Source organism: Macadamia integrifolia, chromosome 5 (assembly GCF_013358625.1).
Source record: "Macadamia integrifolia cultivar HAES 741 chromosome 5, SCU_Mint_v3, whole genome shotgun sequence".
NCBI classification, from domain to species: Eukaryota; Viridiplantae; Streptophyta; class Magnoliopsida; order Proteales; family Proteaceae; genus Macadamia; species Macadamia integrifolia.
Window position 1 is genome coordinate 39,921,230 of NC_056561.1, and position 27,652 is coordinate 39,948,881.

Genomic DNA, 27,652 nt, shown 5'->3' on the forward strand with positions numbered 1-27,652 from the left:
TAATAGTGAAGATATCAAGTTAGAAGAAATAATAGATGTTGAATCAGATATTACCAGATTTAGTACACAACAAGCCCGTATGGTAAACCCAAGAAGATTATATGCACATAATAGATTTTTAAGAGACACCAGTTTATTCTCAGGATATCAAGAAGTTACTTTATCAGTTTCAAATGATGAAGTAGAAACCATTGATGTAATTAGTCAAGAATCAATAAGACAACTTTTATTAGAAAATAAAAGATATTTTCACTTAGGATTATTTATAATAGGAATTAAAGGTTTTGCTAGAAAAAAGGTAGGAACGAAAGTTCTGATTTGTTTAATAGATGAAAGATGGGATCTTAAAACCCAGTTAAGACAAGCCCTACTAGCCATGACAGAAGTAGACTTATCAAATAATAAAGCATTATATTATGTAGCACCAGATTTTCAATTAAAAATAAAAGAATTACCAAAATATATAAAAAACAAATTTAGAACCAGAATTAACAGAATTAAGAAATTTATTACAAGATTTCTCATTAGGATTATCTTTAGAAAATCAAGGCTTAACAACATATAAACCACCTGCAACTCATGATCAGATTTTAATAACACAAAATAATCTAATCATAATAGGATTAATTAAAATATTAAAGAAATTAGAAGAAATAAATATGAATAACAAAATTACCAGAGAACTTGATGATATAGGACAAAAGCTAAGTAATTTAAAAATATCCACATCTGAAGATAATATTAGAATAATAAAAAAGACTTTTAATGGAAGTTTTATACCAGCAATGCGAAGTTCTTTAGTGCCCATATCACCTAGTGGCCCTTTCATAGTGCTCAAAAAGCAGTTACCAATGGGTGCATTTCAGACCTGTTTGACACCACCTCCCTCTCTTTCTCTTTTCCTCATTTTATAGCGCCTTAGACCACCCTCCACTATGTATAGACAAGAAGACATGTTATTAACTCACATGCATGGCTATATGCTCTGGCAGTGCCCTAAACCTCAATATCTTTTGAAAATTTTTAGGCTCTGATGATTTCCATTCCTCTCCATGCCACCACCACACATCCACACCTGATGATCTGGTCACTATGTTAGAATTATTGATAGTGCTTTAGAATGCTGAAGTTTTAAAACAAGCTGAAGTTAAGCAAGATGGTACAGAAGGAAATTTGGAAAATAGGAGTAGAAATGAATGGTTTCAGTTGATGATTAAGGATAACCCAGTGGCCATTCTATTGATCTTGGTTCAATCATCCACAAGGAAGGAAAAACTGTAGAGCAGGGCATAGAAAGCAGAGAGATGATTCAATGGTGCTATGTGGTAAACCTTATTAGGCGGTTTGAAACCAACCATGCTTCATGGAAAATGCTAGGAAATTAAGGGCGGGCAAAAACACATTTATTTGATGTTTTTATCGAGTCATGTAGCAAAGCAATTTAAGTGACCCAGGATTATTCTGTAAGAGTAAACTTTGCAGCATTAATAGGGCTACATGTTGACTGCATTACCTTGAATCATTCTAGATTCAGTCCAAAAGCACTTCACTTGGTGGAAGTAAGGCCATCTCTTTGCATTAAAATGGTTTGTACTTTTGATGGCTAATATTAAAAGGGAAAAGTCAATGAATTATGAACATACAGCTCAGTTGGTGTATGTGTGCCACAATTGCTGTCTGTGTTGGTCTAGGAGATTCCTGTTTTTCTGATTTTATACTCGTCTTCCAATCTCTTTTCACCACTAGAGTTTATTGAGAAATAGAAGGTTTTATAGGATATAACAAAGGCATATAGCATATTTCAAAACATACCATTGACTGGAGTCGCTGTCCAATCATGAACTGATGATCTGTTTTATGTTCTCGTACATTTGCACAGCATATTTCAAAGCATACCATTGAGTAGAGTCACAGTGGATTGGTATTATCTACTCTTAATCTTCTTGCACTCTCCACTAACATGCAGTTGCTCACATTGCCTTGCAGATTCCCCTTGATTCGTCATCAATGGATGTTGCTGTTTTTTGTCTTTCACTCATGGGAACCAACTTCCCAAATTACCTACAGGAAGCACAGAGAGTTCTTAAGCCATGGTTTGCACTAGAACAATTCCTATTAGACCAGTTACAGTTGTATCCTTTTATTGGTAGTGAACTGATTTTCAGTGTCATGCAGTGGCTGGCTTTTGATAGCAGAAGTAAAAAGTAGGCTTGATCCAAACACTGGAGGAGCAGACCCAAATAGTTTTTCAAAGGCAATCTGTGAACTTGGATTTAAACTAATTTCTAAGGTCTCTCAGGCTCCTACCCTCTGTAAAAAAGAAAAAAGATAAAAGTAGAATAAAATAAAAATTATTTTTTGTACTCACTGACTTGTATTATGTGCAGGATTTCTCAAATAAGATGTTTGTTTTGTTTTTCTTCAAGAAGAAGGTTTGGTAGCTTCATCGTTTTGAATCTTAGATGAAAATGATCTTGGGTTTTCTTTTGACCCAGTTTTATACTGTTATGGAAGGGCATGTGCAGACAGAAATTCATTAAGTTGCACATTTCTGTCATTTTCTGCAGGAGAAACCATGTCGAGAAAAGGAAATCGAATGGCCTGAGCTGAAGCCTTGCCTGTATAAGCGTCGCTAAGACAGTGGTGTTGGACTTTTCGGGTTGTTGACATTTGTGAACCTTCGGCGCACCTTCCTATAGTGGGGGGACTTGCATGTGAGTGACTTTTCCACCAGCATTTCACCTTTAACTATTGCTGCTATTCATGGATGCAGACCATCCAATGGTGAGTTGTTCATTGCATCGTATTGCATCAATCTAATGATCGTGGAGCTCATTTGAAGGACCATTGTTTTCATCCACCATTAAAGGAATGTGCAATACACATTAGGATATAAATTGATGTTAATACAGGCTTTTACATTATTTGGATCCCATACAAGTATAATCAGTCAATATCTTGTAACCTTAACATTTATCATTATTTTTTTTGTTTATAATAACCTCTTCAACTTTCAGAATTTTCACCAACTCAAGATCAGTTTCAGTAGTACCTCAAAAATAGATCAAAATGAAGAGAGAAAAACAAAGTCCTTTTTCCCCACTCTCCCTTTCTCCTCCCTTGTAGGTCCACATTCTTGGTGCATAAAGAGGTTTACTAATGTTTAGTCTCTTCCACTCCGCCACAACCGAGAGAAGATTCACCTGTATTAACCAAAGTTACCAAAGAGCTCCTAATTGTAAAATCTGCACTTGGACAAAATCTGTATTCTTGGGCTTGCAGTTTGCCTGATGTGAAGGCCATTGTGGAAGCTGTATTAAGAAAAACACTTTTAATGGAGGATGGGCGAATGCATTTGGATGAACTCTGCACTCTTGAGCTTTATAGTTCGCCTGATGTAAAAGAAATTCAAGATGGGTTGCAAAGGAAAACTTTGCATCATTTGGTATCTAAGGCACTGCCCAAACTTAAAAGCTAAAACTGGGAAGTTAGCAACTTTGATGAGAAAGGTTCGAGGACTTTAATTCATCACTGGGTACCATAACTCGTGGATCATGATCGCCCTTCTACCTCTAGTAGTCCAGGTTGAATTAGTCATAGTAGAACAGTGCCTTGTCATTTGAGATGTTTTTGGCGTGTGGATCACCCCAACTGGGTGTATTGATTATTAAGTCTCCTGCTCATATATGTCCTTCTCTTCACTTAGTTTGATCTTATAGTGCTCTTTTTCACAAGTTAATAAACTATTAGTGCAAAGTTTATCTGGTCAGCCAAATAAATGTCATGTGGTATATTGGATGGGGTTTAAATTTTTTTTGTCAAAGACTGATCTTTAGTTTTGTTTACATGTCAAGTTTCAGTCTCGTTTGCAGTGGCAAAATAGAACTTAGAAGTAAAAAGCTACCTAGCGCAGGTGGAATTGGATAACACTAAGCCCCCATGAGGTCTAGGTGTCGGTCTCAATTCTCAAGGTGTGACTCTCTGTTCAATTATTGGAATTGTCAAATCATTCTTCCATAGGATAAAAATTTGATGGACTTGGTTTTTTTTTTTTTTTTTTGGTGCGATAAAGTCATTGGAAATTTTGTCATGACAACGTGGAGTGGCATTTCATCTTTATTATTATGAGGGAGAGGTTTATTGAGTTGACAAGGTGGGGAGCCAACCAACAACATAGAGTAGGACATGATTTGTCAACATGGGCTGAGAGAGAGAGAACGTTGGCGTAGCCTAAGCCCCTTGCTTAATGCAATGATTTATTTATTTATTTATTTCTTCTTCTTATTATTATTATTATTATTACTATTATTATTATTATTATTATTAAGGCAAGAGAATCGGTACCTAGTTGTGTGGCCCTTTGCTCCTACATGGGCCCAATGAGAGTGTGCATAGAGACTTCGACATGAATTAGATTTTTTTTATTTCACATGGGTTGAATAGGTAATTTGTGCACCTTTATGTATGACACAAGGGCCATGCGACGAGGCAATTTTCTTTTTTTCCTTCATTACTATTATTATTACTATGGACTGAGGAATGCTATCTAATCGAATGGCTAGTGCACCAATGATGGAATTAACTAGGGGAGGTGCACAAGCATCTAACTAGGGGGCAAGGTGGTCTTTTCACCAGCTCCTGTGTTTGGACATAGAGGCGCACAACCAAATAGGGATCTTTTCCCCTATTATCATTTTAAGGGTAGAAATTTTGAACCTTGGAGAGAGTATTAGAGGTAAGGGTGTTAATCGGTTCGGTTTCGGTTTAAACGGTGTGGGTCAGTTTAGTTCATATTTATTTGACTAAAATCATAACCGCACCATTTACTAAACGGTTCCACTTTCTGAAACTGTGACTGTTTAGTAAACGGTTTCGGTTTTCACAGTTTCTAAATAGTGTCGGTTTCACGGTTTTAAACGGTTTCGATTTCGATTTATTCCATACAGTTTGTAAAACGGTTCACAATCAAATTTGTTATAACTTGCAACCATCTCTAAACTGAAGATCATAAGCTTATCAAAAAATAATTGACAACCACAAATAAGAGATTCTATATTAACAATGGTATGTCTTAATTTGATAATCTAGTGTTATTTCTTTGCATGGCCATTCTCAAACATTTAGAACTAATATCATACAACATCCAAATCCAGCCTTCTACAACATAAAATATTAAAATGACAAGTGGTTTAGCCAAAACACCCCATCTATGATAACATAATAACATAATAACATAGTAATATATATGGATTACAAGTTTATGATCTAAAGCCTAAACTTGAACTGAATTGCAATAAATCATACCAAAGTAGGATGGGCACTTAATTTAATTGTTAATTGTTATACGGATTACTGTCCCTTCTTTATTTAATTGTTATACAGATTAGTCGGATCGATTTTAACAGTTTAAACAGTTTAAAACAATTTGATTTAAATGGTTTCAATTCGATTTGAAATCAACGGGTTTCGTGGTTGAAATCGACACAATCTGTTTAGCTAATCGGTCTAAAACTTGAAACCATAACCGTATCATTTACTAAACGATTTTTTAATTTTGATGTAAACAGATCGATTCGATTTTAATAAATGATTTCAGTTATAAATTCACATCCCTTAATTAGAGGAAAACACTGAAATGAGGGGGAAGTGTATATGACATTTTACAATGGATTGCTAGTCCATTTGAGTCTTTTTCTTTTTTCTTTTGTGGAAAAAGGAGTTTTACCTTATCTAAGATAGGGCAAAATTTTCCTCAACCAGACAATTCTCAATAGTGAGGTTTCACCATCTGATCCTAGGCCCACTAGGTTATTAATACACCGACTTTATTGCAATTGGCGAGAAGATGAGCATTTCAGGGTCAAACAGGGGGAGTCCCAGACTTCCATATTCCATCACTGTGACCCACAGCCCACTTGAACAACCCCACCAACCATAAAAGCATTAACAGCTGAAAGGAGGTTACGTCTACCACCAAATTATAAAGGTTCATTGACTCTATAGTCTATAGACCCTATACTCCATTCCATATAGCCTTTAATCCAACAACTTACGCGCAAACCTTCGCTTTAAGATTCTCTTTAATTCCATACGCGCAAATTCGACGTTGCAACTTGCAGAAGATATCTGCTAACAAAGTCGCAGCAAACCTAACACTACAGTCTCCCTTACACTGATTTCATCTTTCAACTCTTAAATTGCAGGGCAGCGGTCGTTTTTTTCCTTACATAAACGTAAACACACGTAAGCGGGTAGCATCTTTTCTCTGTATATATTTATATAATAGGACCTTGCATTTCGTACAAGTCAAACTAAACATTATGGAAATATTGGCTATGATTGCGACATATTTAAATGTGGTGTTTCTCTATAAACCTAGCGCACAAGGTTCTCATTACTGTAAGGTTTGAGAGGAACAAAATGTATGCAATCTTACCCTCTACAAGCGAGATTGTTTTTAAGTTTTGAACCTATGATCAATGAACACGTTGTAATAGTGGCGCAATTGGGTTCCATGATCAAACTTTTCCTATTCATTACCTTATAGGAAATATTTTGTTACCAAAGTAATTAGATTGTTGTTAGCTTTACAGGAGTTAAATGAAAAATGTGCAGTTTCTAGAAAAAGAGGGGGAGGGGGAGGGGGAGGGGATCCAAGGCCAAAAAGCAGTACTAGTGCTCAACCTAAGATTCCCGAGTTCCTCCAAGTCTTTTTATATTTTGTCTACCTCCCACTCTTCCTCTTTAGCCTTTTCCATCCTATAGAGAAGGCCCCTTGGTGGTGCTTCAATACCATTTCCTCTCATCATGTAGTTAACATAGAGTAAGACATAGTTCTCTTCTCTTATAACGCCTACCATCCAAAGGTGCAACTTACCTACTGCACCAGAGGCTCGCCACTGCAATTGGTACAATTTAATAAGGTGTAACAATAATTATAGTGCACAATTTTTTTTTTTTTTCCATTGATGACCATGCAAATTAATTTGATTCCATAGTTCATAATTAATAATGGGTTTGTCTCTTTGTAATCTTTTTTTTTTTTTTTTTTGCCATCATATAATGATGTTGTAATTTTCGCACCTGATCTAACCTTATTAAAATAATAAGAGAGGGAGAAGAGGAAATTACAAAAAAATATGTATCCACTAAAAAGATAGAAAATATGACCAAGGATTAAAAAACGAATGATTACAATAATTAGTTAGAACCATCTTGGTCACATATAGATTTTCTCTCAAATACTATATAATTGTTATTACTTTTAGATGCCATAGTACATTATTAATTATTAGAAGCTACACAATGGCCATATTTTCCATATTCAAAACTTCTATTCTGTACGGCAACATATCTTATAATGTACACTTCTCTCTCTCTCTCTCTCTCTCTCTCTCTATATATATATATATATATATCAAATAATTTGAATCAGGGTAAACCTTATTCTTTTTTTTGGTTAACCAAGGTGTTCGGTCCAGCTTATGCGCACCTCGATTAATCCTCGGGGAGACTAGTGTAGTAACCCATCGTCACGGTCTCCACTTAAATCGCATATGCACAGATGGAGAATCAGACCTAAGATCGTACGTCTATCCACACAATTCCCAATTCATCCTAATCATTTGAGAGGAAAGTACTTTGTACCCAAGAGAGAGAGAGAGAGAGAGAGAGAGAGAGAGAGAGAGAGAGAGAGAGAGAGAGTACTGGCTCTTAATTTGTTCTTAGAGTAGTTCTACCGCATCATAGGCACTTGTCCATTGTGGCATTGAATAGTTAAAAATGGATGAAATTTAGGTCCTTAGTAGGGACGAAATTTAATGTTTGGTCCTACTTTGATGGGAACGGGTTCTAAGTTCATCTATTCGGTCTACATGAGTTAGTTGACTTTTTTTTCCCCTCCTAATTATAACATTTAAATCACATAAAAAAAAGTTCAACAATATTTTTGTAATTACTATCTAACATTATTTTGTATCTGACACTAAAATATTTAAAAATTTGGAAAAAATAAGGTTATTTGGTTATGTTAAGTTTGTCTTAAATTCTTAACCCGTTTTGAAGATTAACCCACTCTGATATATTTTGGTAACGATCCGAATGAGAAGTTTTTTGAGATCTGTGATGGAAGCAGAGGGTTTGGGCTGATAGGCCCAAGCGCAGAGCCCATCACTGATCTCGTATGGGGGTGCGGGGGCTATAGTATGGTGCGACCGGATCGACAGCGACCTGATAGGTCGACCCGTGACTTGGAGTATATATAATGTACTGTTGTTTATTGAAAAAGTCATTGTATTTTGGGGGTTCTTCGAGCCAAAGTTTCAGTGTGAATTTTTTTGCCGCTTCTTGGGTGTAATATCTCTTCTACATAGTGAAACATCTTCTTCTTATTCGCTCGAGGACATAGCACACCACTCTAGTGTATGAAGCTCGTTAAATCTTTGTGTCGTGCAGATCTATTGTCTCTTTATTTTTCGTATTTCTTGTTGTTTGATCTAACAAAATGGTATTAGAGCTTTGGGTTACTTCGATCCATAGCTTCAACGAAATACGATATTGATAGGTTCGACAACATCAGTTTTAATTATGGCAAGTTCGAATGATTGTTGTTCTCACGTAGCAGGGTTTGAAGAAAACTCTATTTGGCAAGACGAAAAAACTTGTAACTATGTTAGATGATGATTGAAACGATTTGGATGATAAAACCCTTTCAGTTATTCAGTTGTGTCTTTCGAATGATGTTCTACAGGAAGTTCTCTCATAGAAAACGACTGCAGAATTATGGGTCAAGTTAGAGAATCTCTACCTTTATTAAATCCCACATATCTGAGTTCAATTATATTGTTACTGATTTGAAAATGATAGATGTTAAAATAGACAATGAAGATTTGACCATATTATTGTTATGTTCTCTATCTCCATCTTATAAGCATTTTAGGGATACTATGATTTATGGTAGAGATACAATCTCTATTGAGGATGTCAAAACGAATCTGCAAAGCAAGCAGAAGATTGATGATGAATTAACGTCTATCAATAAATCTGATAGTGTTGGTTTGGTAGCTAGAGGGAGCACGAATAAAAGGGGTTCAGATGGTGACCAAAAGAAGGCTAGATCAAAATCTAAGCACAATAATTTGACCTGCAATTACTGTAAAAAAAAGGGACATGATAAATCTGAATGCTATAAGCTTTTAAATAAGCAGAAAGCAGGTTGTGGTGCTCAAAATCAATAGAAAATAGATGATTCTGTAAGAGCTAGTATTGCTAAAGATGAGAGTGAGTCTGATATGCTTTTAATGACTGATGACAGAGTTAGATCACAGGATGAATGGATTCTTGACTCTGGTTGTTCCTACCATATGTGTCCCAATCCTGAATGATTCTCCATATACAAATCAGTTCAAGGTGGAGTTGTGTTGATAAAAAATAATACTTCTTATAAGACTATTGGAATGTAAACGATCAATATCAAGATGTATGATGGCATTGTTAGAACCTTATCTAATGTCAGGCATATCTTTGATTTGAAGAAGAATCTCATCAGTTTAGGCACTCTTGATTCAAATGGGTGCAAGTATACAGCTAAAAGTGGAGTCATGAAGATCAGCAATGGTGTTCTCTTGTTGACGAAAAGAATCAAGGTTGACAGTTTGTATATGTTGCAGGGTACTATAGTCACTAGGTCTATTGCAACAGCTTCATCATCTATGTCCGAATCAGATATCACAAATTTATGACACATGAGGTTAGGCCATATGAGTGAAAGAATGATGGCATCATTAAGTAAAAGGGCTTGTTGTGTGGTCAGAGTACGAGAATAATGGAGTTCTCTGAGCATTGTGTGTTTGGAAAGCAGAAAAAAGTCAGTTTCAGTACTGCTATTCACAGAACCAAGAGAACTTTGGACTACATTCATTCAGACCTATGAAGGCCCTCCAGGGTTGCTTCAAAGGGGGCTGGTGCAAGGTACTTGCTTACTTTCATTGATGATTTCTCTAGGAAGGCTTGGGTATATTTCTTGAAGTATAGAAATGAAGTATTTGTCACTTTCAAACAATAGAAGAATTTTCTTGAAAAGCAGACCGGAAAACAAATTAAAATGTTGAGAACCAATAATGGCCTAAATTTTTGTGAAGGTGACTTTAATAAGTTTTGCAAAAATGAAGGTATTGCAAGACACCATACAATTATTAAAACACCCCAACAGAATGGAGTGGCAGAGCTTATGAATAGAACATTGTTAGAAAAATGTGAGGTGTATGTTATCAAATGCAGGATTGGGTAAGGAGTTTTGGCCAGAAGCAGTTAACACAGTAACCTTATTGGTGAATCGATCTCCTTGCATAGCTATTGAGTACAAGACTCCATAAGAAGTCTGGTCAGGTAAACCTGCAGACTACTCAAATTTAAAAGTATTTGGATGTCCTGCTTATGCACATGTAAATGAAGGGAAGTTGGAACCTAGGGCTAAGAAATGCATTTTTCTTGGGTATGGATCTGGAATGAAAGGATACAGGTTGTGGTGTCCTGATCCAATATCTCCAAAATTTCTTATTAGCAGATATGTTACTTTTGATGAATCTGTTATGTTGCATCCTAGGAAAGAAACTCATGTCCGTTGTGATGAAGGTAAAAAAAAAAAAATCTAGAGAGAATGTGGAGTTTGAAATTAGTGGTTCATCTTCAAACAAAGCACAATCTACTTCAGTTCAACTGCCTACTTTTACTGAAGGAGATTATGCTCAAGAGAATTTGCCAAGGATAGACCAAGGAGGAAAATTAGACAACCATAAAAGTATGGGCATGCTAAATTTATTGCTTATACATTATCTATTGCAGATACAATTAAAAATAATGAGCCTACAACAAATTCTGAAGCTGTTACTTCAATTGATTCTATAAAATGGTTGATTGCCATGAATGAGAAGATAGAATCTCTTCATAAAAATTAGACTTGGGAGCTTGTCAAGCCGAGAATAGAGAAGAAAATGTCGATTGCAAATGAGTCTTCAAGAAGAAGGAATCTGCCTCAGGTGTTGAAGATGCTAAGTACAAGGCATGTTTGGTTGCAAAGGGCTACAATCAAGTACAAGGAATTGATTTTGATGATATTTTTTCACCTGTTGTTACGCATAGTTCTATTCGTGTCCTACTTGCTTTAGTTGCTATGCATGATTTGGAATTTGAGCAACTTGATGTGAAAATAGTATTCTTGCATGATGAACTAGAATAACAGATTTATATACATCAACTTGAAGGGTTTGTTATTGAAGGTAAAGAGGACCATGTCTGCTTATTGAAGAAGTCCCTATGTGGTTTGAAACAGTCTCCAAGACAGTGGTATAAAATTTTTGATTCAGTTATGACTAGTTTTTGATACTCCAGGTGTCAATATGACTGTTGTGTTTATTTCAGAAAGCTCTCTGATTGGTCATTTATATAATTGTTACTTTATATTAATGATATGTTGATTGCCGCAAAAGATATGAATGAGGTCAATAGGTTGAAAGAACAATTAAGTTCTGAATTTGAGATAAAAGATTTAGGGGCAGCAAGGAAGATCCTTGGTATGGAGATCAAGAGGGATATAAAAACAGGAAAGATGTGGTTATCTCAACAGAAATACACTAAGAAGGTATTGAATCGTTTTGGCATAAAAGATGTCAAATCTGTAACTACTCCTCTTGCACCTCATGTTAGACTTTCAACTACTCTATCACCTAAGACAGATGAAGAGGTGGAGTACATGTCACGTGTTCCATATTCTAGTGCAGTTGGCTCCGTTATGTATGCTATGGTTTGCACTCATCCTGACATTTCTGTCAGTGTGGTGAGTAGATATTTGTCATGTCCAGGTAAAGCTCATTGGGAAGCAGTGAAGTGGATACTTAGGTACTTGAAAGGGACCTCTGGTGTTTGTTTGGAGTTTGGGAGGAATGGTGATAGTTTATCTGGTTATGTTGATTCAGATTATGCAGGTGATCTTGACAAGAGGAGGTCACTCATAGGCTATGTATTTACTCTTGGAGGAAGTACGGTTAGTTGGAAAACTACTTTACAGGCTACAGCTGCATTATCTACTACTGAAGCAGAGTATATGGTAGTGACTAATTAAAGAAGCTATTTGGCTCAGAGGTTTGTTGGGAGAACTCAGCATGGATTATGGGGTGACTATTGTCCATTGTGATAGCCAGAGTACTATTCACTTGACTAAAGATCCGATGTATCATGAGAGGACAAAGCACATTGATGTTCGGTATCATTTCATAAAAGAGATAATTGCTCAATGTAGTATTAAAGTGTTGAAGATTGGTACTGAAGACAATCCAGCTGATATGTTGACTAAGCCTTTATGTGTTGGTAAGTTCGAGCATTGCTGGAACTTACTTGGTGTTTGTCGTGTTTGAGTTCAACCCTTTGGAGGGCTATTGGAGAAGATGAAGATTTTAGCTATTTGTTCATTTGTTGGAGGAGAATTCAAGCCAAGGTGGAGATTTGTTAAGTTTGTCTCGAATTCTTGACCCGTTTTGAAGATTGACCCGCTTCGACATATTATGGTGATGACCCGAATGGAAAGTTTTTATGAGATCTGTGATGGAAATAAAGGGGTTGGGCTGATAGGCCCAAGCGCAGAGCCTATCACTGATCTTGTATAGGGGTGCGGGGATATAGCCCCTGTGGTATGGTTCGACTGGATCAACCGCAACTCAATGGGTCGACCCGCAACTTGGAGTATATATAATATACTGTTGCTTGTTGAGAAAGTCATTGTACTTAGGGGGTTTTTCGAGCTAGGGTTTCAGGGCTAATTTTCTCACCGCTACTTGGGTGTAATCTCTCTTCTACATAGTGAAACATCTTCTTCTTCGCCCGATGACGTAACACACCACCCTAGTGTATAAACCTCATTAAATCTTTGTGTTATGTGGATCTATTGTCTCTTTATTTTTTGTATTTCTTAGTGTTTGATCTAACATGTCACATTATCCCTGTGTCTAGTCACATGAAAGCACGAAATTATCATTCTACCCTTAAGAAATAAATAATATAATCCCATCCATGTATATACTCTTTCTTATGCTCTCATTGATCCTTGGATTAGTACAAGGGCTAGTGCCTACCTCACTGGCTTGCAACTTTTGCTCTTGAAGAGCAAGCGTCAGGAGGTTAGTGGATTGACTCCATCACATGGTTGTGTGAGTTTGTATCTAGTGTATTCCTTCCTCTCCCTATCATTCCCCTTACCCGTCTAGTGTGCGTGAGTCAAGTTACATTGGGCAATTCATTAGAAAAGAAAAAAAGACTAGCCAACAATTTATTACCTTTAAAATTTAGGGAAAAGGGAAGCATACACATCCCCTATACAGATTCCTTTATACCCTTCTCACATAATAAATAGTGGGACCTACACTAATAGTTTATCTCTTAATCTAACAATGTGGGTCCCATGTGAACCCCATACAGATGATACAATTTTTCAATCCCTTATTGGTGTAGTGTGTAAATTTCTTCTTACTTTGTCCTTGTAGAAAACTCTCCACCTAAATTTTATTATATTTCGTGATCAAATTCTTTGGATTTAAGAAGTAAATTAAGGATTTCATTTAGAAGTTTGACAAGTATATTTAATAAGAGTTAAAAAGTAGTCAAATTGTTTTTAAAAAATCTTTTTTTTTTATTTAAATTTAAACTGATTTCACTTTCCTTTCCTACTTATGTAGGACCAAATGAATTTAGACAAATTCTATTTGAATTGAAACTCGACATGTGACCAAAAACTAGAAGACCTATGAGTATACTTGTTCACAAAAGTTTGGAATCCATCAAATATGCCGTATGGTATTTACCCAAAAAAAAAAAAATCCAATATGCCATATGGCAAATTTCTATGCCAATCAAATAAATTGGCATCTAACTAACATTTTCACCTATATAATATATTAATTATATAAAAAGATTAAAATGTCATTGTGGATAAATTGTTTCCACTAAGGTTATTATGCGTCACCTTTGGCCTTTTGGGGGAAAATTATTTCCTTGTTTCACTGTATGGTTGTACATCTTTAAATGACTCTTTCTCGTTAAAAGAAAAATCAAAAAGAGAAGTAGTCAAAACGTTTTTTAACCTATAAAATATTTTTTGGTAATGATTATCCAACATGATTGTATAAGCTACTTAAATTTCGTTCCATATCTAGTAACAATGACTTTTTTTTTTTTAAATGTTTTACTCTTCAACTCTAATAGAATTTTTATTTTCCAGTAAGAAAATCCAGTGGATTTTTCCATAGCAAGAATCCAATGTAATTAGATACAAAGCAAAGTAAATTTTTATAATCAATATATGCAATGATTTGGAGTTAGCAATATAATTATGTGGAGTAATGAATTAACGATTATATTTTTTTTATTAAAAATTTTATTTTGATTTGTATTGAACATCAATTAGATACAACAATTATTTATTGATATTGATGATGATCAATATTGTCACTGATACTTTGAACTAAATCCATGTCAACCTATGCAAACAATATAGGCAACTAGAGTTATGGACAATATTTATGTTTGTGAAGTCTAAAATTTTAAATACCCATCGGAGGGAGAGGGGGGGGTGGAAGGAAGGAAAAGAGGAGATGAAGAGATTCTAATGGCCTAGAATCACATGCAAACTTAATTTTAGGAATTAATATCATATTGATTTCTGGCAACACATCAATATCGAATCAATGATATGGTACTATAGTAGGATAGAAAGTAAAATCATCAAAATAGGCGAAAGCATCCAATATGGCCTCCCATTTCCAATCCGATATCGTGCACTAATGTTGTTTAAAAGCAAAGAAAAAAAAAATAATACAAAAGACATAACAATACAAAAATCAGAATTACACAACGATTTTTTTTTTTTTTAATGCTTTTCTTTTTCAACTTTTCCTTAGCTTCAACTTTTTCCTTAGCTTCCAAACATAGGTTAAAACTATGGCTGCAAAAGCTTGATTGATGGGTTTACCCAAAAAAAAAAAAGGCTTGATGGATCATAGATCAGGGTTTAAACTCTTGTTGTGTTTGGTAGCCAAGAGAAGAGAAGAGAAGAGAAGAGAAGAGAAGAGAAGAAATGAAAAGAAAAGAAATATTCCTAGGTTAAGAATTTCTCTTTGCACTTGGTATGTCTTCACCCAAGAGAAGATTCTTGAAATTCAAATTTCTTCTTGGAAATTGTAAAGTTTTCTTTTACTATAATAAATAAAATATTATAAAAAATATAAGAAAATATGAAAATATAATGAGACAAAAAATAGATGATTACACAATGATTTTTTATGTGTCTATCTCTCTCATAAAATTCAAAATTTTTTGAATTTTTTTCTTTTGTTTTCTTTTTTTCTCTTGGTTACCAAACATGCATACTCTTTTTATTTTCTCACCATTTCGTTTCTTTTCTTCTCTTTTTTTTATCTTTTTCTTATTTATATATATATATATATATATGTATATATATATCTATAGATATATTTTTCCTCTTTTCTTTTCTTCCCTTCGCTACACAAACATAGCCTTGTTATATGCAACTCCCCAAACAATGGTAAAAGCAAGTTTGACTTTTCTTCCTTGTACACAAGGACCTTGGGATCACAACCCTTCCTTTTGTACCACTTGAATCAAAACATGTTCCACGTGGTACGCAGAAGAGCCAGTGACGGCCCACGAAACACCAAAATATCATTAGTTTGGATTTTAGTTTCTCATGCACCGTAAGTGCAATTGTATTCTCCCTTAAATCAAAATAAGATTTTTATTACCACCGTCTGATGACTCTGATCAATCAAATGAGGGACACGAGTGCCCAAGTGTACATGTGTATCAACATCAAAAGGGTTGGGAGAGAGGAGAGAGGAGAGAGGAGAGAGTAGAGAGGAGAGAAGAGAGAAGAGAGAAGAGAGAAGAGAGAAGAGAGAGGAGAGAGAACCAAAGAACAAATAATAGTGAAGCAGAAGGTGTCTGTGGCTCTGTGGGAGTGATTGGGATTTGGCCATTTGGGTGTCGTCGTCCCAGCATTTCTTTCTGGTAGTGGGGTTGTCCCCAGGTTGAGGATCACTCTGAACTCTGCATGTGCACTTGTTGAATAGTTTTTATTTTTGGGCTCTCAGAGTCTTTAGTTTTTCTTATAAGTAATCTCTGAAATGGTATCAAAAGTCTAATCTCTCATTCCTTTCCGTTATTTTTTCGTTTCTTTCTTCGAAGGAAGAAATATTATTTATTTTTCACTTATTGACAAAACCCCTGTTCCTTCCATGACTTTTTCTGCAGATGGAGAGAAAATAAACTCGATCCGCTTCCTACCCAACTGACTTTCAGGTTATATAGTCGGGATTTGATGAGGATTTCCAGTGTTTGTTAAGGATTCTTTGATTGGTTCTCCTCTTTCTCCTTCCCATCTTCTCATTTCTTCCTTTCCTCTTGTACTTTGCTGTGGCATTTCAGGGAATTTTGTTCTGTTCCCAATGAATATTTCTATCCTCTGTTTCTGAGAGAGCTTGTTGGGTTTCGGATTTGTTTTCCTCATTTTTCCTGGGTTGTTGTCTTTGGGGATCTCTTTCTTTCTCTCCGACATGTGGGTTTTTATTCTTTGCCCCCTCAACAAAAGCATCTGTTTGTTGCTTCCTTTTGATCTCTGTTCCTGATTCTTGAGAGACGGGTTTGTGTTGGAAAGCGGCCATGCGAGGAGAACAGAATGTGTCTTTTAATGGTTCTCTGCTTCACGTGACCTTATCCACATAAGTAGGCCTTTCGATGTCTTTGTTTTTGAAATCGCTTTACTATGAATGGCTGATGGGTACAAGGGTCCCTTGCTAGATAGACGGTAGATCCTCTTACCATTTTAGTAAGATGGAATCTGGTAATGACTTCTACTCAGTCGACGAGTTCCGTTTGGATGCCAAGTGGCTGATCGATCCCAAACATCTATTTGTTGGACCAAGAATTGGAGAGGGAGCTCATGCCAAAGTATACGAAGGAAAGTAAGTCAGCAAAGGCTCTTTGCGTTTTTGTATGGAGGGTGGATTGTGATATTCTGGCGTCAGTGACCTAGTCTGTAACTTAACAATTTCAATTTTTTTTTTGGAGAAACCCAATGTCGTTTTCATTGGATATTTTCATTTTGATTGACACTAGCTCTTGTTAATCTTGAAATTCCTCTTCCTTTTTTTTTTTTCTTTGGGTTTTGGAAATCTTAATTGCTCAGATCAGAAAATCCTATTCCGGAAAATTTTCTTAGAAAGATTACGTTCTCCGAATAGGAAAGTTGCGGTTTTCTTCAGGAAATATCTCCCCAGATTTCTGTTTTGCAATTCTTTTGATTTCTGAAACCCCTTTCCCTTCCCTGATTTTCAAATTGCTTCAGTCTTAATGATCTTGAGTTACATCACTGGATCAGACTTCGAAATTTTTCCTTTCTTATTATTATAATTATTTTTTGGGGAAGAACTTCATATTGCTTACATTTACTTGGAGGGTTTTCTTATTGCTCACAATTGACTTGCTTAATTTTCTTTTCTACTTGCATCACAGTTATCTCATTAAGTTTTTCTGCTTATGCAGATATAAAAACCAGAATGTTGCTATTAAAATTGTCCATAGAGGCGAGACCCCTGAGGAGATTGCTAAGAGAGAAGCACGGTTTGCAAGAGAGGTTGCAATGTTGTCCAAAGTTCAGCACAAAAACTTAGTTAAGGTCGTTTTAACTACTTTATCAATGGATATCGACAACCTAGTAGTTACTAAATAATAGTTTGGTGTCTTTTTTTTTTTTTTTTTTCTGTGTTTTGAAATTTGGTTTGTTCTCCTTCGATGTCTAATTTTAGTGGGTTATAGATTTTAATATCATGTACTTGGGACCTTGTAAAGCATCTAAAACTGACATTGCTTATTGTTTATCAACAGTTTATTGGGGCTTGTAAGGAGCCTGTTATGGTGGTTGTAACTGAGCTTTTGTTGGGAGGTTCATTGCGTAAGTATCTGCTGAACATGCGGCCCAGGTGCTTGGACACACGTGTAGCAGTTGGTTTCGCACTTGATATTGCTCGGGCAATGGAGTGCTTGCACTTACATGGCATTATTCACCGTGATCTGAAACCGGGTAAGTTATCATTTGTATTGGTATCTTTCGAATTTCTAAGTAACATGATTGGCATTCTACTCATGCTGTAGTGATTAGTTGGCATTTTCAACCCTTTGATCATTGTGTTCAAACCAACTGAAGTGGACCTTCATTACTTTTGTTTGTTGGGGACTTGATTCAACTTAAAGAGTTGGAAACACTAAAAGGTATGATGACCACGAAATAAATGATCATGGTAGGTTAGAGGGGACCATTTGAACTTTCTTTTAAGTGCATTGATATTCTTAGTGTTCACAAATGTGATCCTAAACAACTTTTTTTATTTTTTTCAAATGTATTGTTATCTATGTTGCCAATAATTTGCACAGAGGACTAAATGTTCCTTGTTAAATTTTGAAAGGGGTAAGAGATCTCACCAATTTCTATTGTAACCGAATCAGATTATCAAATGGTGGTAGACAGAGAAAAGAAGGGAGAAAAGAGGAGATTTATTGGGTTCAGAATTTCTTGTAGATCTCACAATATATTGATGAGATCTAAAAAAACCTGTAACTACGAGTAACTCTCTGAATACTGATTTACACATAATCCTAATGTAACTTATAGTTTTGAATATACCCATGTGCACTACTAACTTCATTAACATCTATCTGTCTTTTAATTAGTGGATCATATGGGTCCACAGCTAGAGGCTCGTGGAGTGTAACAGACGTCATTCTTCCAGCCATTTAAATGGGAATCTCATATCAGAAGAGACAGCTAACAGATGTAATTCACAAAATGTTTTAGTTGTGTTTAATTTCTTTAAATAACATGTTTTAGAAGCTGTCCTTGCTTGAAGGTTGTTCCTACACTATTGTCAAAATTGGAAAGCCTATTGTTTTTTTCAGCTAATATTTTTATTTCTTGACAATTAAGACTGATCTGATTTACTTAGTTTTAGGGAGCTTTATGTGGCCTTTGAAATGTGCAGTTATATACTCATTTGAGCTGGGTTTGTTTCTTGGTGCCTACATACCCAGGTGCACTTGGCTGTTGAATAGGTAGTGTTGTTTTTTAAAGCTTTTTAATATAAACATTAAGATGCATATTTGATAAGTTTATATACGTATTCTTTCTTCATAGAATAGATTTCAGTCCTGCCGTCAAAGTGATCAAGTTGCACTTTTTTTTTGTGTACTACCATCAACCATTCCAAATGTTTGTGAAGCTCCATGTCAAGGTATGGAGGCATGGAGCCATTGAGTTTGATCGTAGTATATGCACTTGTGTTGAATGTCTGAGTTGGAGCTATAAACAACTAAAGACGCATCCAATGCATTCTCAGCTTTTCTTTATGGTTGGTCATCAAGATGGAAGTTTCAAACATTTATAGATGTATGATCACCAGGATATCCAAGATATCTACATGATTTAGTTTGTCTCCAACCAATTGCTGGCTTCTAGGATTGCAAAATTGTGTTAAAATTTCAGGCTACAGTCTAGATATTATCATTAATTTGCTTAGTTACCCTTTTAACCTCATTCACCTTGACGGAATAGAGAAACAGCTAACTGTACTTGTAATGTTTTATGCAAAGGCTTCTTAGTGCTACCTTTGCCTCATTTGACCACTGTTTCAAAGTTGATGTATGAGACAGTGTTCATTAGGAAAAAGTTTGAATATTTGTGGTCTTGGTCTCATGAATAAATATTTTGGTTCAGTTGAAGCTTGAAGGGAGTGCATTTGATAAGGATCTTTTGATTATTTGACATGTGTTATTGAAATAAAGAAAGGCCATTTTGATGTTGGGATGAGATGGAAGTGGCTGAAGCAGAGACATGGAGAGACTATTGGTTGAAAGATGAAATTATCTAATGCAAGGTTTGCTGATGAGCATGCACCGTGGATGCATTATTGACCAAGGGTTTCAAAATTAATGTGAGGCTCACCATTAAGACCTACAGTTTAATGGAAAATTGTTGTCATTCAGATCCTCCTCAATGTCATAGATGTAGTACTCCATCAATGCCTGTGTTCTGAGGCACATCCTGAGTGCTACAGGTTGACCATGGACCTGGTGAATTGTTCAACAAAGTGGGTGGATCATCACAACCGAGTTGCTTATCCCGTACAAAAGATTCTGTGGACCCATTTTGTCTAGGTGGTTTCGAATGGTTTGGGAGGTTTTGTTGACTGTTCAAACTTTTCAACTCAGGACCCAGTCACCAAAACAGATTTGAGAGTCAAGCTCGTGTATATAATCTTCTTTGCAGTGACCTAAAATTCATGTGTTTAGGATGGTGATCACCAAGTCTGGGTTCTCATTAGCATTTAGCAGGCCTTTATAACCTTTACTCCTTTGGTATGCCTTTTAGTCACTGTATTCTCTGAGATGTCTGTCGTTGAAAACCTGTTGTTCTTAGGCTCTTTTTGGTTTGATTTCTATTTGTATTTATTTGACTTATTTCTATTTTTACAAGTGTTTGGTATAATTTATAGCACTTACTTCTATTTATAATAAATTAGAATAAATCACAAATAACAAATTACTCTCAAGCTATTTGTGATTTGTGGCAACAAATCATTTATGTTGATTTTTACTACCTTAAATGAGCACGTGTGCTAAACTACTCAAAATCAATGGTAAATATGTAACTTCAGTATGTTTTATACTTTTCCAATAAAAAACTCCAAATCCTATCATCTCTCTCGCTCGAAGCTCAAAGTTGAAGGTGAAAACTGAAACCTATTTTCTTCTTATATAATCTATTATAAATAGGAACCGAAGGAATACTATTTGTGGTCCATTATTTATTGTCACAAATAATTTCTAAAAAGTAGTTCATAAATACAAATAGAAATCATACCAAAGAGAGCCTTAGTAAAGGTATCTTGTGATAAGGAACTGAATTAACTAAATTCTATACGTTAGATGGAGTTGTCTTGGGTTGGGTTAGAAGGATTGTGGCAGAACTTGGCTCGAGGTAATGAACAGTATCAAATGTTTAAATGTATGTAAATTTAAATTTTATATAAAACATTATTTAATGATTCCTTATGTATATGGGTTTATAGAACTTCCAAATTCCAAGTTGATAGGAATAATAAATGTGCCAGAGTTGCAAAGAAGGAAGGCTTTTCTGTGAAGAACCTTCTTGTCACGAGGGAAGGTAGATTAGACACCAAACTGCTGGTAGCCTGTGAAATGAAATCCCCATGCTACTGTTGGACTGGAATAAGTGCGGTATAAATTTTATCTAACTCTAGGCAGGCCTTCCCACTAGGGGAGTGTTGCCATGTGAAATTGTACATAAATGTAATGTTTCTAATGTAATCCAGGTCACGAAACCCTGCTTTGGGCCCACAAAAATACTAGAAAACCCAAGGGTTTGGTGGCAAAATGAAAATATGCTGAAGTTTCGGTTCATTTATGAAGGGGCAGGTAAATAAAGGATGGAGTGGGTATTAAGTTTAAAAGAGAAGTCTGAATCTGGAATATGAATGGAGAAGCTAAAATGGAAGGAAACTTTGTAAAGGAGGGCCTTGTGTAAATAACAAACAATATGACCTTAAGTGGAAATTACCATCAACCTCACAACACCTGCACTAATGAAGGTAAACTTGAGCCTGGTTTGAAAGATGCATCTCACTCATGCAACCATGAATCAACCTCAGATTTTAGGTGATAGATCGTAAGTTATAGTTCTAATGATTCCACTTTATCAACAACCAAAATAACTAGTAGGAAAATAAATTTTAGTTGCTGAAACTCAAATCTGGCGAAACCAAAAAGACATGGACCGGATGCTTGCTTCAACCTCACAGTAGGAAGGTTTAATGGAATAAATTTCAGGGGGTTGGATTGCCTAGAATAAAGAGCTCACGCTCATGGTACAAGGAACAATGGAGGAGGGGTGAGGGAGATCGAGTCCACGCAGTGAGGGACTGTTAGGTTGTCAGAACAGACCACGATAACAACATTGGTGAATAACTGGAAGGAAGTAAATACAGGAAGTACTAACAGAAATTAAAAGAAACTTATGCAGAGATGTAAGGAAGAAAACAGACATGAAGGAAGAAGGATAGGTTTGATGGGAGGTGAATGAAATAAGAAGAAAGATGAGAGCTAAAGAGGGAACGTTTTGCCTACACTCAGCTCCAGGCCATGGTTACAAGTTACACAACACTCCACTGGTTTCAATTTATTCATCTAATAATCTCCATCCATTACATTGACATAAATAAGATGAGAAAGACTACATATTCTAAAAGAGAAACTGTAGTAAACTAGGTAACTACCTCAAACAAAGAAACCAATGGTCCTACGTTATCCTACTTCCCATAAAAAATAAAGGTTACAAGATCATCTAATGAATAATAAAACCTCTAAATGTCCTACTGGACCAAAACTAAATTTGGAACTGGTTCATCCCGGTCTAAGCTTTCAAACGGGTTTGGGCTGGTCCACAGAAATGATACCACATCAGTTTCCTTCCATAATTTATTGGGTAGCAGGCATTGTTTTGTTCCTCTGGCGTATGAGACTATGGGCCATGTCTGATCATTGCCTATGACCTAGAAAGGAGGTAGAGACATTTTAGAAATGAAAGTTGTAGCAGTATCAGGAAAATATATTAAAATTAATTTGCTTGCTTCTTTTCGAGGATGATTAGTTGCTTATATGATGATTGATTCTGCTTTTGCAGTCCCAGTCCTTGTTTATTACTCACTATGTATCAACTTGCTTGTTACCAAAAATGTATCAACTTGCTTTTTTAGGTTTCTATATTCATTTGCAAGGGGCTGTGGAACAGAGTTTACTAAATGTGTGAAATATCTATCAATCTAGTGAATATACATGTGCATACTCTTTCCTTACTACTATGTATGCTACAATGAGAACTTTGAGAAGCTGCAAAGGTGTCAGTATCTTCCATGTGTTGATTTTAGGCAGTAATGGATTAAATTTTCAATGATATCCTGTGACCTGTGTCATGATTACTCTTCTAACAGAACTCATTCCAAAATTTATCTTATGAATTGCATTAGACTTGTTCAAGTTTACTTTTGTCGGTGCTCCAAAGAAAGGATGAAGCAATTTTTTTTTTTTTTGGTTTATCTGGATTGACGTAATTCATGCGCAACATTGAAAGATCATGTTTAGCACTGTTTAGCCAACACCTGCTTTTTTTTTTTTTTGGGTAGAATTAACCAACACCTGCATGAAGCTTATTTTCTTATTTGCACCCAATTGGTTTTCTTGGAGTGACATTCTGTCTCAATGGTAATTATGCTTTCCTTGTTCGTCATGTTTACTGTGGTGCCTAAAATGATTCTTAAGGATTGCAACGGAGCTTAAATATTGTTTTTTATTTTTTATTAGCACATTTATGTATATATCCATGCCTTTGTGCAAGTATGGTGTCTTTAGATTGATTGAATTAATTGTTGAAATCCTAATTGATGATAGTACTACATTTAAGGATGTATTTGGATTCTATGGTCCAGCATCAGTTGAATATCATAACCTACACCTGTTAGCGAACTAGTAATTCTGATTTCTGAATGAATCTCTCTTTTCCCCAGAAAACTTGATATTAACTGTAGACCACAAAACAGTAAAACTTGTGGACTTTGGTTTAGCAAGGGAGGAGTCATTAACAGAGATGATGACTGCTGAAACAGGAACATACCGATGGATGGCACCAGAGGTAAATGATTATTGAACTAGTTTTGGACTTTCTTGCTCACTGACTATTTGAGAAATCTTAATTTGATTATCCTTCCTATTTGCTTGCAGTTGTATAGTACGGTGACACTGAGGCATGGGGAGAAGAAGCATTATAACCACAAGGTGGATGCGTACAGCTTCGCAATTGTCTTGTGGGAACTATTACACAACAAGTTGCCATTCGAAGGCATGTCAAACCTGCAGGCAGCCTATGCAGCCGCTTTTAAAGTAAACATCTTTTTCTGATCCATTAAACGTTTTTTTATTTTAGAGGAATGCTAAAGTGAAGACCAAGCCACTTGCATGTGGGAGTTAGGACCCACCAATTAGGAGGTTCTTTTTAGGATATAGAACCAAAAATTGATTTAACAATTGGATGGTTTATTTAGAAAGCTGATTAGGTTGGATGGTGAGATCACCGAGTCAGCTTTTCAGCCTATAGGTAGGCAACTGATTTTAGTTTATGTATAAATACTTGAACTTGGTTTTGTGAGTCCTCCAAAGCTGATGTTGTTTGGATACTAATGTGATGGATTACTGAAGATTATAGTCTGCTGTTTCCAGAATACGAGGCCCAGTGCAGAAAACCTGCCTGAGGACTTGGCGCTTATTCTGACTTCGTGCTGGACAGAGGACCCCAATGCCCGGCCGAACTTCAGTCAAATAGTGCAGATGCTACTCCGTTATCTCTCAACCATTTCACCACCAGAGCCTGTGATCCCATCCCGCATTTTCAATTCTGAAAATGCTGTCCTTCCACCGGAGTCTCCAGGTACAAGCTCTTTGATGGCAGTACAGGATGGCTTAGGAGAAACCCCAAAAGCCAAGATGGAAGACAAGTCAAGAGGTATCTTTTTCTGCTTCAATCAGTGTTGCTGATCCCCCGATGAAAAAGGCAGCGCCTCCTTTCTGTGAGGATACCAGCCTGCATCTTGAGGGGCTTAATGAATTAGATTCTAATTAATCCCAGTGAATACATCTAGAAGAGTGTAGATTATCCGTCTCAGGAAGTATCTGAGATATGTAGCCAAGATAAAAAGTGCTTTGTAGCCTTTGGTAGTGGTGAATTTACATAATTGTAAGTGATCCTAATTAACTCCGACTACTGTGAACATTCTTCTGATCTGATAGATGATTATGCAGCAATCAAAATCTAATTTTGATCTGGGCTCTGTATGGTCACAAGTTAAAAGGAGATGAAGAGAATTAGAATTAATGTAGAAACAGAATAATGACTTTTCTTATATCATGATTTTAATATACTTGATGATGTCTTGATCTAATTTCTTATTTCAATTCAAATAATTTTTGATTGATTAACGAAGTAAAAATTCAACCAATCCGATTATGACTTTTGAAACCATGCGTGTGTTCCCCGAGTGTGCGTCCCAAGCATGATTAGGGTACTCCAATAGTTACTTTGCATTTTTTTCATAGTATTGGATTTTCGGAGCTCTACTTTACGACTTAGTTGGGGGTAGATAATAAAGTAGGTTACAGGGGGAATTAAAAAGAAGGGAAGTGAAATTTTCAAACTTAAAAAAAAAAAATTTATAATTTTTTTGTATTGATCGTAAAAACTTGTCATATGCTTATATCAACTATCATTGGCTATTTGGCACCAACGAATGCTTAGATAGAGGGGGAGAAAGGATCACCCTCCCCACCTCTATGAAATGTAGGCATCCCACCAATGTTTGTTGATTCTCATGCAATTTGGCATTGACCCCTATACTGGTGCAGCGGCTGTACAACTTAACAACGACCTCTCTCCCATGAAAATTACAAAAAAAAAAAAAATATCAAGATTAATTATAGTAAGGAATCTAAATAGTTTTATTTAGAGTATTAAAAACAAAAGTTTCTTCGTGACAGATTTTTTTCTCCAATCAAACTTGTTTAATTAGACACATCAGATGCAAGCAAGGATTTAGTTATTGATATCGATATCGGCTATATTGATTCGATCATTTTTTCCCTTATTTTTTTTTAAAAAGTTCATTTTCTTTATGATTTTATCCCTTAAACAATACTGGCAACTAGGGGTGTCATACGATCGGGCCAAGCTGGTCTCGATCAGGCCTAGTCGGGTTCAACCAATTTTTAGGGTTGCACTATAAACACTCATTTAACTAAATGGGCTTAGCTAGCGCGGGCATGATACGGTTAATAATCGGACTGGTCAATCTCAAGCTTTAATCGGGCTGCCATAAATTGGCCTTAACTGGGCTATAGACTTATTTAACTTTAAACGAGGTTTTAAACGGGGTTCTCTTTAAAATTGGTCCCTTAAATGTCCTTGAAGAGGAATACCAATAAAATGAGAAAAATATGTGATAACAAAAAAATATTCCATAGTTAGAATGGATAAAGCCAAAGATGGGCAAAGCAACTAAGTTATTAAGGTATTCGATCTTTAACCCACAAAACTCAAATCAATTAAACTATGCTTACACAACCTAAGTATAGCAAGTTCAGTCAATTAAACTATGCATCAAAAAGATGAATATTGAGATAACAATTACCACTATCTCAACTGTATAAATCACATAGCCTTAGCACTAAATGCAAATAGTATTAAACAAATACAAGTAATATTAAAGGGATCGGGCTTAAAGGATTCGATTCAAATCGAGTTTATAAATTTGTCGAGTCAGTCGGACTCGATTGGGCCTATCAATGTTAGAAATAAAAAATAAAAAATAAAAAATAAAAAATAAAAAATAAAAAATAAAAAATAAAAAATAAAAAATAAACAAAAATGAAAAATATTTATAAAAAACGCCGTTGCCGGGGATCGAACCCGGGTCACCCGCGTGACAGGCGGGAATACTTACCACTATACTACAACGACTTTGATGTGTTGAATGTCATTCGCTTTAGGAAACATAATCTGGGCACTTCCACAGGAGAGGAAAAAACCGAGCGTGTGAAATGGTAGTCAAAGATATGAAATCATCACAGAGAATAGCACCTCTCCCCTTACACTCTCTCTCCATCAATCATAAGTCCCATAGCAGCATTTATTATATTATGGACGAAAGAATTAAAGATAAGAGAGAGAGTGAGAGAGAAGGCGGCGCGGCATGAGAGATTCTGCAAATCAGCCATCCATAAAATCTAATCTTGCCGCCAATAGCAAAATACACTTTTTTATACCCTACCAATCGAGGCCGTCTATTCCTCGTCTCATCATCATCATCAGTTTCTTTTTTTATTTTATTTTTATTTTTGTAACAATTAAGTCAACTTCCTAAATACTAACACCATCGAACAAAGTAATACATCTGGCATCCTCAAATCTTGATGAGGGTTAGGCTCATCATTTTACCTCTCACATGCCTCGGCCTCAGAGTCACAACGCTCGTTCGACAGAAACATTTATCAGTGTGGTGAAAGGATCATCCCCTGTACGGAAAAACACAAAGGAAACAAAGATGTAATATATAGTTCAGATACATTAAACCCAAAATCAATGAAGCTTCATCTGTCCAGGCCAAGGTTATAAAACACAGTATCGGGTATCGTATCTGGAGATAAAATATAAGGACAAGGTACATGGTAAAAATCAGATACAAACTAAGTTAAGAAAAAGAGCGTATCCTATGCGTAAGGTTTTTGCATGTATAAGATTCGGGAAACAAAAACTATGTAATCTTACCTCGAAAATATTAAGAGACTATTTCGACTACTTGAGCACTAGTTCATAATATCCGTACATTTACCATTAAACCAAGCTTAGTAATGAAACAATATTTATCAATGCCTTAAAACTCAAAAAACTATGTTGGAATTAGATTCCTCCTGAATTGCT

The 27,652-nt window shown here is 35.7% G+C and overlaps 2 protein-coding genes and 1 non-coding gene across 5 annotated transcripts; 2 read left to right on the forward strand and 1 right to left on the reverse strand.

Annotated features, from left to right (window-relative positions):
• The first annotated feature begins 514 nt into the window (after positions 1-514).
• Positions 515-3,029, forward strand: LOC122079095 (ribosomal RNA-processing protein 8-like). The gene is made up of 4 exons (XM_042645347.1): positions 515-2,093; positions 2,176-2,290; positions 2,388-2,432; positions 2,568-3,029. The coding sequence occupies exons 1-4, from the start codon at positions 2,008-2,010 to the stop codon at positions 2,634-2,636; spliced, it is 315 nt and encodes a 104-aa protein (XP_042501281.1). The 5' UTR covers positions 515-2,007; the 3' UTR covers positions 2,637-3,029.
• Positions 3,030-15,927: 12,898 nt separating this feature from the next.
• LOC122079658 (serine/threonine-protein kinase STY13-like) lies at positions 15,928-25,003 on the forward strand. 3 transcript variants are annotated; one of them, XM_042646307.1, is made up of 7 exons: positions 15,928-16,190; positions 16,315-17,024; positions 17,605-17,737; positions 17,947-18,142; positions 23,694-23,818; positions 23,908-24,066; positions 24,403-25,003. In XM_042646307.1, the coding sequence occupies exons 2-7, from the start codon at positions 16,894-16,896 to the stop codon at positions 24,715-24,717; spliced, it is 1,059 nt and encodes a 352-aa protein (XP_042502241.1). In that variant the 5' UTR covers positions 15,928-16,190; positions 16,315-16,893; the 3' UTR covers positions 24,718-25,003. The 3 variants fall into 3 exon arrangements, with proteins under 3 accessions (XP_042502241.1, XP_042502240.1, XP_042502242.1); XM_042646306.1 differs by having other exon boundaries at positions 15,929-16,090; XM_042646308.1 differs by lacking the exons at positions 15,928-16,190; positions 16,315-17,024 and adding an exon at positions 17,076-17,094.
• Positions 25,004-26,620: 1,617 nt separating this feature from the next.
• Positions 26,621-26,692, reverse strand: TRNAD-GUC. Its single transcript has one exon. It is a non-coding gene; the product is annotated as a tRNA-Asp (tRNA).
• Between the last annotated feature and the right edge of the window lie 960 nt (positions 26,693-27,652).

What these genes read in the sequence shown, in the direction of transcription:
- LOC122079658 (XM_042646307.1), top strand. Translation starts at nt 16,894, where the DNA reads ATGGAATCTGGTAATGACTTCTACTCAGTCGACGAGTTCCGTTTGGAT. An exon ending in GCCAAAGTATACGAAGGAAA is followed by an intron (nt 17,025 to 17,604) that starts GTAAGTCAGCAA and finishes CTGCTTATGCAG; the next exon opens with ATATAAAAACCAGAATGTTG. An exon ending in AGCACAAAAACTTAGTTAAG is followed by an intron (nt 17,738 to 17,946) that starts GTCGTTTTAACT and finishes GTTTATCAACAG; the next exon opens with TTTATTGGGGCTTGTAAGGA.
- LOC122079095 (XM_042645347.1), top strand. Translation starts at nt 2,008, where the DNA reads ATGGATGTTGCTGTTTTTTGTCTTTCACTCATGGGAACCAACTTCCCA. An exon ending in GATTTAAACTAATTTCTAAG is followed by an intron (nt 2,291 to 2,387) that starts GTCTCTCAGGCT and finishes TATTATGTGCAG; the next exon opens with GATTTCTCAAATAAGATGTT. An exon ending in TGTTTTTCTTCAAGAAGAAG is followed by an intron (nt 2,433 to 2,567) that starts GTTTGGTAGCTT and finishes CATTTTCTGCAG; the next exon opens with GAGAAACCATGTCGAGAAAA.